Source organism: Austrofundulus limnaeus, unplaced genomic scaffold, assembly GCF_001266775.1.
Source record: "Austrofundulus limnaeus strain Quisiro unplaced genomic scaffold, Austrofundulus_limnaeus-1.0 Scaffold20, whole genome shotgun sequence".
NCBI lineage: Eukaryota > Metazoa > Chordata > Actinopteri > Cyprinodontiformes > Rivulidae > Austrofundulus > Austrofundulus limnaeus.
The window spans coordinates 2,616,520-2,632,957 of NW_013952422.1; the positions used below are offsets into that span (position 1 = coordinate 2,616,520).

General features: G+C 37.0%; 1 protein-coding gene across 1 annotated transcript in view; it reads left to right on the plus strand.

The window, feature by feature from the left end:
• Positions 1-432: 432 nt before the first annotated feature.
• Positions 433-16,438, plus strand: part of rabgap1 (RAB GTPase activating protein 1) — a gene marked incomplete in the record, with an annotated part of 67,046 nt that continues 51,040 nt past the window's right edge. Inside the window, 7 exon segments of the mRNA XM_014003863.1 lie at positions 433-567; positions 8,134-8,369; positions 9,632-9,661; positions 10,565-10,823; positions 11,355-11,568; positions 11,677-11,851; positions 14,988-15,148. Coding sequence (XP_013859317.1) covers positions 8,217-8,369; positions 9,632-9,661; positions 10,565-10,823; positions 11,355-11,568; positions 11,677-11,851; positions 14,988-15,148 — 992 coding nt within the window.

Sequence of the window (16,438 nt, forward strand, 5' to 3'; positions counted from 1 at the left end):
TTTACTGAAGAAATAAAAATATTCATTAAATAAGTTAACAATTTTTTCATGATCAGAAACAAGAAGTCCATTTACTGAGATTTGTGAATTGTTATTAAATGTTTTATTGTTACTTTCACCTGTCACTGACTTAATCGTTTCCCATAATATTTTTGGATTCTTACTGGCTGAAATAATTTGATTTTTWAAATATTGTTGTTTGGCTTTGBGTAATTCAGCAACACATTTATTCCGGTAACTGTTTAAACGAGACCGATTATCAGAAGTTTTTGAAATCAATTAATCCATGGTGCACTGTCAAGCACAAATTCATGTTTTATCCTGGATTATTGACTTCTGTCTAGGTGAAACAGCCCCTTGCAGGTCACTGAGTCTAAGGCCTCACCTCACTTGGCACAGGAGTCTGTGGGCATGAGGAGTGCCAGCACGCGCATGCGCAGTGTGGATGTCAGCGGGTTGGTTGGGCTTGTGTTTACAGCTTGGCTGGATGCTGTTGGCTGCTGATGTTCCTGGGAAAGTGCAATGTCGTGCCAAACGCCAGTGGAATAAAAATACCTGTGGGAGTCGGTGAGTCTCTTTTTTTTTTTTGCATTTGCACGTGTGCTTGTTTTAGAAGTTAAAAGCGAGTGCCACGCCATTTACGAGGAACAAACGGCCGTTTGTTGGTTGGAAGTGCCAGGGTTAGCATCGGTAGCAGGCGTTAGCTAAGCAGCCATAATAAAGTAATGGCCTGTATTAAGGCTCTGACCAGGGCCAGCGGGTTTACTCGGGAATTATTTTTGCCTAACATAGCAGTTTAAATTCATTACGTGACGGATAGTTGTGCTAAATGCTCATGTTAATGTCTGTAGACAGACATTTTGGTCGGACTTTAATGTGTTGTTCTAGCTAAGCAGATTGATGGTGGCTAACTCTGGGGCGATAAGTTGACATCACAGCCATCGAGGCTCACCTAGTGTTGTCAAGAGAAACTATTTGGTTTTTGTTCATTTGAGCAGCTGATAGGATTTAAATACCCTATGAAGTGTTTCGTTGCTGCTCTTATAGCTGGTTTCCTTGTTTCGTGGTTTCCTAAACAGGCAAGTTTCTATGTAAATTCAGGTCGTCAAAAGGTAACTGTGGTTATTTTAAACTCGTATTGTTTGCTTTATTTGTGGCTATTTATCTTGTGTGTGGAAAAGAAAGATGGACATGCTTGATGTAGACAGACTGTAGTGCTTCTCAAAGTACCAATTATCACCCAGTTTTATTTTATTTATGGCTACAAGACACTTGTAATTATTTTTTTTAATAATGGCATAAATAAATACTCAGGTTGTTACACTTAAGTGCATGTCCCTGCACCTGAACATGTTTAATTTGCATCTTGATTGCTATAAATAAAAATAAATAAAACAATTTCCATGACTATCTTTGCTTGATCAGTTGAAAGTTGTGACTAGACTTGTTTTTAAAGGAAGTATTGTTCTGCTTTTAATCCACATACCAAACCTTTTCCCATGACAACAATAAGCAATTCTTTTAAAAATCCCATCATTGATATTATATTAGGGGTGTAACAATACATAGATCCACATAAATAAATCGATTAAATAAATAATGATTACATCTAGGCAAAATGAAAACATCGCTCATCAAATGCCTGATCAATCGCAGACTTGTGAAATGAGTGGAATCTAAATGGTATCATGGCAGACATCGATAAACATTGTATCGTCATCCAAACAAATCCATACTTCGTGCTGTGATAAAGCTGGTGATTTACACCCCTACATTTTATTTCCGCCTTCAAGATGTGAGCTGAATTAGCTTTTCATATTTGATATTTACACATATTTCAATCAATTTACAATTTAGATCCAGTTACAAAACGTTACTACGCTGTTCATACAAAATCACATATGAGCGTGATTTGAATCATATTTTGTTGTCTTCTYGGTCTAAAATCAACATTTCGTCTGCACACTGTCTGCTGAGTTTTCAACAAACTTTTTCAGTTTTGATGCCGGCATTAAAAGGATTTTATCTTGTGGAATGTTTTACTGTAACCATGCACAGCTTTTCTGCCAGTCACTGTCTTAGTAGGACAAATAATGTCAACACAACCAGTTGTCCTTAATAAGGAGTTCCACTGCATGTTTTTTCCTCTTCAGTGGCCGAGCCTATTGTTATTGTCAGGTAGTGTGATTTAGTTGCACAATACAGCTATGGCAACAGTGAGCCAAAACAGCCACATAGGTTCACTCAGCTGTAATTTTCCTGCTCTGTTTCCCTTTACTCTGACATTATAAGGCCTCATCATGCACACTATTGCATTAGAAACACAAAGCCTAGCTTTATGTATTCAATCTCTTTATTAAGAGCATTTATTGGTGTTTCACAGCAATTTAATGCACCCAATCYAGCTCTCTGTAGTTTATTGGATAATTGCTATTTTCTACTGCACRTATTTTAATTTCCAAGTACTTTATAACAGTTAAATAATTAAACTATATACTTCACCGTCTCTCTACTAGTCTAACATCCGTTGGATAAGCTCCAGCTCCAGCATCTTGGCCTGCAGCCAGTGACAGTAGTCTTTGTTCTGGTCTGCAGCCTCAGTGCACTTGGCGTCACCCGGTGCCAGTCCTAAATGGGAAGGCTATCCAGCTTGAAGCTRGTCTTCCTCAGAACAAAATGAGTACAGTCACTGCAAGATGTAGTCTCCCCACAGAACAAGCGATATGACATGGAGAAAACTGGTTAACACAGTGTCTTAAGATGAAATATTGTGGCCTGCAGCTATGAAGAATTAAATTGTCGGAAACACTGGGATGGGTTATATACAGTATTTCCACAAATTTGTTTATTAAAGGTCTTAATACCATCACTGAAAAGAAAATTTGAAACACTGGGGAATTTTGTAAAAAGAAAAAAAAAAGATGTAGAGTATGGTGGCTCAATTGGTAATGCTTTCAGCAAGGAAGTTGCTGGATCAAATCCTGGCCCAGGGCCTTTCTGGATAGTTTGCATGTTCTCTCTGTGCATGTGTGGGTTTTCTCTGGGTATACCGGTTTCCTTCTACAGATGAAAATATGACTGGTAAAAGAACTGGTAACTCTGTATCGTCCCTGAGTGAGAGAGTTAATGGTTGATTGTCACATTTGTCTCTATGTGTCCCTGTGATGGACTTGCAACCTGTCCAGGGTGTACCCCGCCCCTTGCACAGTGACTGCTGGATATGGGCACCAGTGACTYTGAAAGGAAGAAGCTGGTAAAAAGATAATGAATGGATGGGAAAAATGCAGTTTATGCAGTTTTTCATCATGTATTGATATCCCTGTTATCATAGCTCTGTCAGGAACTGGTTTCCCATCAACAGCCATCATGTAACTAGTTCGACCCAGTTTGACAACTGTAATAGATTAGCTGTGTAGCTGCTGTGGATGAGTTATTGCTTTTAGTTGACTAGGTTTAGTCCCCAMTATTAAACATTACTGGTGAATAATRTTYAGATTCATAAATTCTTTAAATGTTGACCACATGGCCTGTTAAGCCTTAATCAGATTTTTAAAACATAATTTGTTGATCTTATTGATGTGGTATTTAATGAAACTTATGACTTGTTTTTTATTAAAAGCTGTAAATCATTGTGGATTCCATGATTTAAATTAGAAGTATGCACAGCAAAACACAAAGTAGAACAATAATAAAAATGCAACATCAAACACTTCTACTGACAACATCTATAATCTAATTTTAATACTTTTTGATTGATGCTTTAACTATTTAATCAGTGGTATAAATAATTGTTTCATTAATTATCTTCCAACTTCGAAGAATGCAGTGTGCAGTATGCTAATGTAGACTAATATGTTTTTCTCACAGTTATACCCTCACAGTTTTCACTTCCTTATTGTCATGCTGTCTCCATTCTACTTCCTAAATCCACAGTCAGTACCTTATATGGCTTACACCCAATAATGAAGCACTCCTTGATCACTTACTTTCTGAAGAATTAATGACAACGCTGCATAAATCACTTTAAGAAATTTTCACATGAATTTTAATTTATTCTGTCTGCATCAAGGACCCAACWTTCTTGGTGTAAATTAAATTGGCTAAAGAGTAAAGGCTGTTATATACAAGTTTACTTGAATAGTATAATCYTGCACATTTTGAAAATAAATGCAGCATGGAATTTATTGTATAGGACAGATATTAAAAGGCTTTTTAGTAAATCTTAGTTTCGTAGTGCGAGATATGATCTAAACCACAGATTTTGAATGCTTAGATATCTATATTTTTTTCAGTCTGACTCTTGGAGTGAGTATATTGTATTTCACACTGCCCTCATCAAACTCCATGCAGGTGTTTTTTTAATAATAAAACTGTAAGCTAAATCTATACAGTTACTGGATGCAATTTAAATCYGATGCCCACAAGTTAACAAGTGAAACACAACATTTTTAATTCCATATTATTTGAAGGAGTTTGTGCAAGTGTAGACTAAGGCACAAAAGAATCATATTATGCACACTGCTTTCCTGACATATGTGCTCTGACCATCTTATRTGGCTTTTTTCTGTCTCGGTTTTGTCACTGACCACTTGTTTTCTTGTCCTTCACAAGCCCTCTATTGATTTTTCTAATCTAGCAGCACTTGCGTTGCTATGAATAGCGCAGTTGTTCCAATTATTTTTGGCATTATGKGTATTACCTATAGTTTGGTGACATGAGAGTCTTTGATTAAACTTGATTAGTTGTGGAAAATTCTTATAAACACAGCACCAAGATAACTTTAAAATTAAAAACATTCTAAATGTTCATTTATTTATCCTAAAGTGCTGTTGCTTTAAAAAGCTGTAGTTTCATGCACCCTTACACATGTTGTAGCATCACTTCTGCTCTTGTTAAAATGRATACATCACTGCTAATTAAGTGTTAGTGAAAAACCACAAAGCTCAGTTCCTCACAGAGAATGGGTTTCTTGCCTATTTCAGATAATAAAGGCATGCCTACACTTTTTGTAGAATTGTTTTGTTTCCTCTCGACCATAATTTGCAGAATTTAGATTCCTAGTTCAGTCAGGGTCTTTCCCTGACCACTGTCTCTTGTCTTGTCTCTAYATGAAAGGCAACAAGGTAGGCTGAGAGAAACTGTGGTGCAAGGCTGAATGCTTCCTAGTGGTTTCTTTCTGTGTATGGCTGTGTCAGAGTCCCTCTTAAAGGGTGCACAGAGGACCCAGCTGGCAGCCCAGAACTGACTGTTCAGCTGGAGTATGGTGAGCAAAGCAAAACTCTCAAAACAGGCTGTGTGGCCTCTCAGTGCTGCGTATGTTTTTACAYGTGCAGCAAAATAAGATGTTGCTTTTGGCTGATCTAAATATTCTTATTTTGTTTGAACAGTTAAGAGGGGTGGCAGTCGGTTTGCAATTAAATAATTTCCCCTTTTAGTGAACCACAACTCTACTAGACTCTAGAGCAGTTTCATGAAATCCACACACAGACCAATTCGCTTTTAAGTTTGTTGRAATGTCTCGAAAAAAGACATGCATACAAATATATAAAGATTATTATTATTAAAGAGCATGATTTTTGTACTGAAAGTTCTTGGTTTCTGTTTGTAGACCAAGTCATTGTGACAAATCTCATTAGAGCTGATTTTAATTGTTTACAAATAAACTGTGGAAAGAGCAAGAGATGCTCTTAATATRTCCTGATAAAATAACCTATTTTCCATTTTTATTTTATTTTTTTTATGTCAGGGATATTGCTTGATATTGCAAGACTTGAGCAGCAAAACGTTTGTGGTCAACTTTTTTTAAGCATTTAAATCACTTTCAGTATCGGTAACAATCAGTTTCTTTAATGATTGGCAGTTGATTGTGGTAATTTTTTTTTCTTTTTCGAAGAGCACACATGCACTGATAAGGAACWGTGGGGCTTGGCAGAAGCAGGCAGAGATCTGTTGCTGAGGCCAGGAAGGAAAGCAGGGTGACAAAGCAGCCTTTATAAGTCTATTGGAGCTGCTAGCTGGATAGACAGTGTTAGGTTGTCCTTGCATACAGATGTGTGCTTGTTGGGAAGTTATTCTTGTTTATAATATGGCTGTTTTGTCCTCTATTGGGTATGTGCAGTCCAGCTTAAAACTACATGTTTAGATGAGTACTGTAAGTGACAATTAGACAGTAATGATTGAAAATGTCTTGAGTCTTTACTTGTTTAATAAATAAGAGAATCAGTGAATCTAACTTCCAGGGGAGTGATTTCATAACTCCATTAGGAGGTCTTGACTAAAGTGAGAAAACATCCCCAGCTTGTTGGTGTTAGCGTATGAGAGTTTGCCATTGTCAAACGACAGTCTCAGCAATCTTGCTGATAAGTGCTTGTAATGTTTTGTATTTCCACCGTACACAGTTGTAGGGCTGCACGATATTGGAAAAAACTGACGTGATTTTTTAAATCTTGCGATTTATATTGCAACGTGAAAAACATCCAGCTTGATGCATGAGTGTTTGTGCCATCATCAGACATTCTCAACAAACTTGTAATGTTTTGTATTTACACTGTACACAGTTGTAGGGCTGTGCGATATCGGAAACAACTGACATTGCGATTTTTTTTCTAACCCTGCGATGTACAGTATATTGCAATAGAAAAAACATAAGTGGAGTGGTTTGGCAACGTCTTTTAATGACAGGAGAAGGAGTTTGGAGAGGAGCATTACCTACCATAAAATAGTTTAATATATTTGTAGCAGCTTTTAGATTTAGAACAATAGCTAAAGTTCAGTAAACTGGCCAAAAAAAAAAAAAAAATTAAACTGCCTGTGCACTGTCAGGAGCCCCTTTCAATCAGTGTTTCATATGGTCATTGCATTTGGTAACTTCAGTTYGTCCCTCTGGGGCCCCTTTAGCTCAGGGCGCTAAATTGCTAATGCTACATTCTAGCCCCTTATCTTGTTATCTGCTGGCATGCTGGCTAGGGATGCACAATAACTTATTTTAAGAACCGATATCGATAACCGATAATAACAGATAATAACCAATAACATGCCAGGAGATACCTGCCTGCTTATGGTTTGGTGGTATAGTCCCTAGATAACACGTTGATTTACCTCCTACACTGCCAGACCTGGGATGTGACTATTGCATACGTGTACACTGCAATGCTGATACTCAATTTATTGTGCAGCTCTACACAGTTGTATAAGAAGAAAGAGAATTATTGGGGGTTATCTAGGTCATGGTCACAACATTATTCAAAGTAATATGTTTTGACTATTTTTTCACTTTGCGTTGTCRTTGTTGGACTTGCTTTGAATTGGAAGACTTGTGGACAGAAACAGGGCATGTAATCTGAAGTACAAGATTATAGAATGAGGGAGAATAAGCATTTTTTAAATTGTTCTGATTGTTTTTATAAATATTTTTTAGAATCTTTTGCGGATGATTTCTCCATGTCACAAACAATGCCATCTCATTTTAAGCWCCTCACAACTTAATAGCAAGATGGCGCTTACACCAATTTTCTCTTAAGATTTAAAACAAATATGCTCAAAAACGTATTTTCAGTGGCTGTCAGAAGGTATAACTTGACAGTAAAAAAATGTGTTATTTGTGGTTTTGCTAGTTTGCTGAAAAACTAGTTATTCACCGAGGGCAATGCTTGAGTTCGTTCAAGCATATTTAATGGGTTTTTGTGTACTTTAAACCTTTTTAAAGAGAAATAATTACAATGGATTTGATGATGTAGCAAAGTGGTTTGTTTCAGAATTTCTCACTTGCATTTGCATTACATGAAAGAGCACATGGTTCTACTTTGCTGAAGTAAACAAAAGAACTTCAAAAAGCCCACAGATCTTTTCATTTGTTTGATTTTTATTATTTTCCATGGCATGGTTTATCACTGAATGTAAGCTAAACATCCATTTTCACCCTAGATTTGCCGTCTTTCTAAGGGTTTTGTAAAACTTAGTTTTCTTTAGGTGTTTCAGAAACCTTTTATTCAGAATATTATACAGTTTTTATAGTTTGTAGAGCGTGAGACAAGATTCTGCTTAGCTTCAAAGATGCTTTTCATGGATTTCATCACATCATGACTGTTTTCTGCTTCTTTCTTTTTATTTATTTATTTATTTTCCCTTTTCCAGGTGATTTTGCTCATCATCTCCCTCCACCTCCTCCTTCTGTCTTCTATTCATGAGCAGCGTGGCTGAGTTTAACAGCGGCAGCCATGGATGACAAGGGCTCGGTGGGGAAGTTTAGCGTGTCTTCGGACTCAGTGTCCACTCTCAACAGTGAGGACTTTGTCCTTGTGTCCCGGCTTGGGGACGAGACACCATCCTCCACTAACAATGGTAGTGATGATGAAAAGACAGGACTGAAGGTAAGGATGGTTGGTGTAGAAGCAGAAGCATTAACTCTGAGTCATGTTGACCTGCTAGTATTTGCATCTGAACACGAGGTCACTTTTTCTAAAGTTTACTTTCACTCTGAGTTTAGAGATGAAGCTCATCTGCCTTTGATTACATAAAAGCATAGACTGCAACTAAAAACTTATTATGTTTAAAAAATGGAATCTAAATTGTCCTTCTAACTAAAGGTTGCCATTTTAGCATCTTTTTTTTGTTGAAACAACAAAATGACTCATTACATGATTCACTAAAACATTCTGATGCTCATTCATTTTCATTTCTTTGTAACATACAAAAAAACCTTTTAGATTAGAGCTCACCATTTATATAGATTTAATTGTTCATCACTCACATGTCCAAAGCTCTCAAACATCTTCTTAAACATTCTTACCCTCTACTAACCACTTTTTGTGTTGCAATTCCATTCTCATTTAATATTTTCTAAGAGTTGGTWGTAAACTTACATGTTTAGTTTATGGTGTTAGCATAAATGTAGCACACTCTGGCTAAAGGTGTGGTGTTTAAGTATTATCTGATGGATTCTCCTCCACGGTTGATTTCAGATTTAACGTTTGCTCAGAAAACATTAGATTTTTCAACAGGGTGGCAACTTTAAGCTCACGTGAAATTGATTTGTTAGAGAATAAAGGTATTTTGCGACTAGCTTGCAGCTTTTTTTACAAAGTGAATAAAGACTTTCTAGTAGCAGCAGGATCTTGTGTGTTCCTAATAGGTTCATATTACTTCCATCCTCACATTTTCTTGAATTAAATTAGGCAGCTCACTCACATCACTCACTCATTCTATTAGTTTCTKTTATTACTGCACTGGTACTACTTTAGAGTGTGTTATTGTGGTAAAAATACCAGGAGATGGCGCCATAATAGCATGGATGTTATCTAATCATTGGGGAAAAAAGGATGTTAGAYATTTTTCATGTTAGGACAGATTATGATCTATTYTGTTGTTTTTAGAAATAATACGTTGAGCTTTGGTCCTGCCAACTTATTGTTTCTGCWTTGTGTCAGGTAGATGAATGCCAGCACACAACACATTCACATTCTCACTGTGTGGAGGTACCATCACTCCATTCATTGACTTTTGGTTATCTTATCATGTTTGTTTTGTTTTATTTGTGTTTTTTGGCGACAGTTTTTCTGTACATTTCTCTCCCAGTCAGCTCATCTAGTCAGGAGACGAGTAGGTGTGTCTAAACTTGTTGTTTGTTATGCAGGTGATTTCTGAGGAAGGGGTCAGCTTTAAGGTCAGTCTCTTCTCAAGCTACTTTTCCTTTGCTTTCATTTATTTCTCCTCAGAGACAGTTTTTTGTTTGTATAAAAGAAAAGGTCTTCTTCCTCWGTGTGATGTGATTCTGTGGTGATTCTGTCTGTGATTGTTCTCGTTCCCTGTATTTTTTTCCCCTCCTCTCTTGTGGAGGGATGGCTCTGTAATATTTGAATTGTMATAATGGTAGAAATGTGCATTTTTAGATATGAACTGTAGGTTACAGTTACCTGCTGTAGCTCCACCTGTAAATAAAAAAAAAACCCACTGCTACATTTAGTGACATCACAGTGCTGAATGTGTGAACCTTCACAGCAGCTTTATCAGTTTCTAAAGAGGAATATTTTTTTGTTTTGCTGTTGTTGCCTTTGTCCTGTTGTAGATATAAAAACATTGAAWACATGCTGCACCTCTTCTGGCTGTCTTCACACTGCTTTGCTGGTCAGTACAGTAGTGCCCTGTGCCCTCTACTGTTGGCTGCTGTGAGATAGGCAGGAATAAAAGGCTTTGCTTCATGATGTTACACTTTGTAATTTTTTTTATTTAGTTGTTTTGAAACAAGTGTATTGACAGACTTTTCTGACTTGTCTTATATGTAGATTTTTTTTCACACCRCACTATTTTACTGACTTTACTAATGATCACTAATATTTTACAATATAACCGACACAAATTTTTTAAAAAACCTTTTGATCAACACAGTTAAATCACCGACTCGTCAATACAGAGTAATGTGCTTCACATGTTGAACTGTTTCTATTCATTTGAAGTAAACTTATGGAGAAGTTTAAATTTAACTTATGATGATTATAACACTTTTTAATAAACTCTTCTTGTGTTTAATAACACGTTGATTTTGTTTTTATGCCTGTGCCTGGTTCAGATTGTGGGGAATGGAAGTGAGCAGCAGCTTCAGAGGGAGTTAGCGGATGTCCTCATGGACCCATCAGTGGCAGACACCGGGCTCGGATCTGAAAGGGGAGCGAGCGGTCTTGGTTTGGGCGACCATGGCCTYCCTCCTAACACACCGTCCCCCGTGCCGCCCGGCACTGACCCTCTGAGCGCATCGCCACCCAAGCTGGAGATGGTGCTTCCTGTTCAGACGGCTCAGGAGAGTGAGCTGAATGAAAGGTCTTACAGAGGTGGGACGCCTCATCGAATTCTGATTTTTAGTCCGATTTTTCTTATTTATGACTTTTCTTTCCAAGCACCATTGTTGAAATGTTGATGATGAACTGAAGGACAAATCATCTTTCTTGTCCTGTGTCAGGTCTTTACTGGATTTATTTATATTTTTTCTTAATGGTATGACTTTCAGGTACTTTTCATCTGCTTCTTTTGAGACCTGACACATTTTTTGTCCTTCTGTCTACTTTCAYAATTTATTTAAGCACACACTGCACACTATGCTGTTAAGGACATATAGAAGGACTGGACATAAAATTATAAGGAGCAAAATTTAAATAAGATTTCAAAAAACAAAAGAAAACCTGTGAAAATATCACCTAGAATCTCTTCATGAGGGCATCAGAAAGTCTGGCGCCTTGGAAGCAAAATWTAAAGACATTAAGAGCTGTTAAAAATCTTTGCTCAAACAACTTTGACAAATAAAAACCTTAAAATCCAAATTTCTCTCCCTTCTTCTTTCCTTTGCGTTCATCTCAACTCTGCAGCAGATGAATCGTCCTCAGAAGGAAGTCCCTGCAGTCCCATTCCAGATGAGGACAGCGTTGTGTTCAGCCAGCTGACATATCTAGGGTGTGCCTCCGTCAATGCCCCCCGGAGTGAGGTGGAGGCCCTTCGTATGATGAGTATTCTCAGAGGGCAGTGCCAACTCCCCCTGGATGTCACACTTTCGGTGCCAGGCGTGTCTGAAGGCACTGTCAGGTCAGTAAAACATGTCAATCATACGGCTTGTTAGAGTTCTGCACAAGTCTTTTTTTAAACCTCCACTATCACGGACTATCAGGAGTTTATTTATTGATGTGTTAACAGGTTGTTGGACCCCCACAACAACGCGGAAATTGCCAATTATCCCATCTATAAGATTCTGTTCTGTGTTCGAGGCCATGATGGCACCCCAGAGAGCGACTGCTTCGCCTTCACTGAGAGCCACTACAACTCCGAGATCTTCAGGATTCACGTGTTTCGCTGCCAAATCCAAGAGGCGGTGAGTAATCATCAATTTAAATGTTCATTTAAATGCAGCGCTTGACTCCACGTCAGTGCTGCATACAAAAGGCCTGTGTAGATGTGAAGATGTATAAATACACTTTTTATTACACAAACAAAACCATTTCTACCAAAAATATCTATCAGGTGGGAGTTTTGGAGCTTAAGTATGATATTATGCTGTGTGACGCTGATTCAAATTCACTTAATGTGCATCATGATTTAAATCCAAAGTAATTTATAAGGGAGACGCAAATTGGAATTCAGAGCAAATAGACTGTTAAACAGAAGGAGGAGACAAGGAGATGCAGTAAAAACTGGGTTAAAGAGCTACTGCTGTGTTCAGTGACCTGATTTCTTCCTCATGGAAACCGGGTTATCRTGAACCTTTAGTCAGATGCTGCTTTATTGCTCCTACATTATCCTGTTACCCTGAAAATCTTAGGCTCTCACACCGAAGCATCACGTCGAATTAGAACAGGAAGCAGAGATTCACACATGGATAACTCAGCAGTAACTACATATCTCTTTCTCTCTCTCTCTTACTCATCTGTATTTACCCTCTCCTCCACGAACAGTTATCTTTTTTCTAATTTACAAATTACATACCCATCTAAGCTGTTGGCAGCTTTATTTAGTTGCTTATCTACATGACACCGCAATAGCAGCAACACTGCCATTTATTGTCGTTTTGCTTTGGAAAAAAGTTGTTTTAGTCACACTCCTATCCCTTCTTAAACTATTGTAAATATTTGATTTTTATTACCTGTTGTACATCTACAGTACTTACCAAGGTTCAAATTTTGTTTTTTAAAAGTACTTCTTATCAGCAGAAGTGATCCTAGCCTGTTCTTAGTTCTTAAATAATCTTGTGATAGGTCTTCACATCAGATAAAAACTGTTTTGAAGCATTCATTTCAGGAATAAAAAGATATATTTTAATCTTGGCGGAATCATATTTCAGAGTATTTTTAGTTGCTGATCAGATTTGTGGGTTTTTGTCTGACTGTTCGTGCATGAAGCATACCACCTCCTCCGTCAAACCCTGTGGTTTGTTTGCAATAATTGCCTGTTCACTGATGGAGAGCCCCACTGTGCCTCCTACCCAAGAATGTATTTTTCTGACTGTTAACGTGCTGCTTTTCTTGTGTGTTATACAATACACACGAGTTCATCTTTTATAGCTTTATTATATGCAAGGGGTCTAGACTCCTAATGAATTGAATTACAGCTAGAGAATGAAATTTAATTGGAACACTGAATGGACTGAGTGTGTTTTTTTACAATGACATCATTTGAAATGTCAAGTTTCATTTTAGTTTGGACATGTAGTTGAAGCCGACTTGTAAGGAAAAGTCGAAGCTCTGACATGTTCCAAATTAAAAGCAGTAATAAATTCTGTAGGTACAGGATCCAATTTAAAAAGCTTGTGTTGTTATCAAAATGCATCCAGGAGTTAAAACTTTATTCCCTGTTGTTTCAGTTTGTTTCTCCAATAAAAGCAGCCACACACTGAGCAGTTTTAGGCATTTTATAGGTTTTCTGCTAAACACTCCGTTTAATAGGTGTTCATTTAATTGGACATGACTTTAATGTACGCGTTACAGACTTTATGATGTTTATGCTTCCTGAATCATAGCAGGCTGTGAGGCGAGTCATATTTCTGTCAGCTCTGTAATCCCTTCAGATTTAGTTTCTTTTCTACATCCTTCTGAGCGTGATGAGCTGCTCACTGCTTCGACTCAACCAACGTGTTTCTCCTGGTTTAAAGTTAAAAAATTCTGTTTTCTTTGTACAATTAAAGTCTTGGAGAACCTCCACGTGGTACAACAAGACAATTATAAAACACTAAAAACTGGAAAGTTTGCTCTCTCTTTCTCCTTTTTAAGCTCACAACAACACTTTATTGTTAAACTTTTATTATTTTATCAAAACAAGGGCTGAGTTTTGTGTATGACTGTTCTTATCCTTCCAAATCTCTTCCCTTCGTTTTTGCGGTTGCTTAAAATACAGCCTCAGCACAAACTCCTGATCTTCTTGTTCTGTACCAGTGTTGCAACAAACAGTGCTTTATTCACAGCCCTTGAGAAATCAAAAAGAGCGTTATCATTTATCAATAGTAACAGCATCCCTGTGCCATCTCTTGGTCATACCCAAGAACTCCATTTTAGTTTTATGAAATGTAGAAKCAATTGTAAACCGCTGTGAAATGAGCCTTTAGTTTGGGGACAAAGTTTTATTCTTCGACACTCTCTTCAATAAAAATAAGAAAATAGAACTTGTTTTTTTATTAGCAGATTACACAAAGAATATGTTTTTCTAGCTGCTCTCTGTGAACCTTCTGCTCTCTAGGTATTGGAGATTTAACAGARATCTTTCTGTCGTCTTGGTTTTATGTTGAAAATTCTCAACATAAGGGAAAAAAAATCATCTAAATATTTTTGAATATACAGCATATGTTTTAGGACATATTTCCTTCCACAGTTTTTCTTGCTTCTGTCACATTTCTGGCAACAGATGGACAGAAATGCGCWGTAATGGTGTTTTCAATAATTGCTAATGAGGTATTTATTTGGTACTTGTGTAAAACTAAATAAGCCAAAAGAAAAATGTATGTTGGCCACACAAACTACTAAACTTTCTGCTATATAAATACATTTTTTTGCCTTATTATAACCAATTAAAATGGAAGATGTTTTGAATACTAGATTTTGCAAGTGGTATTTGTGATCTTTACCTTATGTCGAATGAAAGTAATTTAAAAATAATTTTATTTCTCTTGAAACAAAAATAATTAGGTCTTTAAATATAAAAGTGTTGGACAAAATGGCTTCTAACATTGGCTCAAAAACCTTTTGTATTTGAAAAGACAAAAACAATTTTTTTCTTCACTCTGAAGCATGCTTATGCTTCGAGGGAAGTGGTTAAAGTCTTATGATTGCTCACATAAACTCMGTCCTGTTCTTCAGTTCATAACTTCATCTAAGGACAACAGTTTTACAGGTTTCTGTACTTATTTTAGGCCCAGATTAGATCTGTTGTTGATTTGTTTCCATAACAGATTTGTGTTTCTGTGCTCTTAATGAGGTCTTTTGTTAGAAATTGATGGTGTGTCTTTCCTTCTGCCCTTCCAGGTGAGTAGGATACTGTACAGCTTTGCCACAGCCTTTCGGCGGTCAGCCAAGAAGGCAGTTCTGTTGTCTCAGCAGAACGCTCCGCTGACCCCTGACAGCGACTTGTTTACCTTCACTGTCAGCCTGGAGATCAGGGAGGATGACGGCAAGGGTACTTTCAGGTACATTTATGCCCAATCATCTTGTTTTCTGTTTGTAAGGACAACCAGGGTAAAGCATAAAAAAATAACATACTGTCCAAGACTTACAGTATTAAAAATCTGCTTTATTAAATATGTTTGTCTTATTCTTTCTTTTTTTTTTAGTTGAGACCTTTCTAAACCCCTATAAGTCATTGTCAAATGAATTTCCAATGCCTCTTCAACCTCTAACATTTTAAAAACCCACCTCCTTCAGCTTTAGATAAACTAACAGCTGTGTGAACTACTAGAATTAACCTCAACAACTCATCTTAAATATACTTTCTTTGAAGTAAGCTGAATGGTTGTTGAGAGAAACGCGCAGAGACTCTTGCGTTTATTAGTGTTGCAGATAAGAGAACACAACAGTCAGTTCCTGTTTGCTTTTTTAACATATTATTTTTTTCCCTCACAATACTGAGTCACTTCCACATCTTCACAAGAAAAAAAACAATGCAGTGCTTATATTTTTTTTTAGCCAACRCATTTCCTCCTCATTAGCCATTTCATTTATTTTTGGCTTTACGTCCAAACTAAGTCTGATTTTGTATATGATCAGTATATTGTTGACTTTTTTTAAAATTCTTACACAATTCTTTACTTTATATTTTTTATTATTAGTAGTCGTATCATTGCTAGTTAGTATACAAAAAACAATATTAATACTATCTATAGTTTGTAAAGTAACTAGCATGTGAACCTCTGTACGGATGCTGCTGTGACACCTGAATTTCCCTCTTGGCAGGACAATTAAGGCTGTTTCTATTCTATTCTACAGAAATGCTTCTTTTAAGCTGTATAAAAATATTTTAAAGCAGGGGTCGTCAACCTGTGGGTCACAATCCTTCATTTTATACCAATGAACAACAAATGCCTACCAAAAACTAAAAAATCACTTGTGCTTTATTTTGAAAACTATAAATCAGCCTGTCAGTTAGGGCTGCACCGTTTAGTTGAAATAATCGATGACGTCGATTATGTAAATTTGTCGACGCAGATTTTTTATTATCGATTCGCTGTATTACATRACCACCACGTGAATGTTCATGCAATTCCATTTCGGTACCTAAATGCATCGTTGCGTCCGTATTGGCATAAGAGTGGTGAGTTTTTCATACTTGTCCTGAACGCAGCATCGCGCAAGAGCGTAATTACGTCAGCAGCTGCTGCTTCAGTTCAGTGTGAAGCTTGAAAACAAGCCTCGCAGCTCCTGGAGTAAAATKTACCGAACAGACCGCCTCTGAATTATCTGGTGGATTAATTATCTTGTGA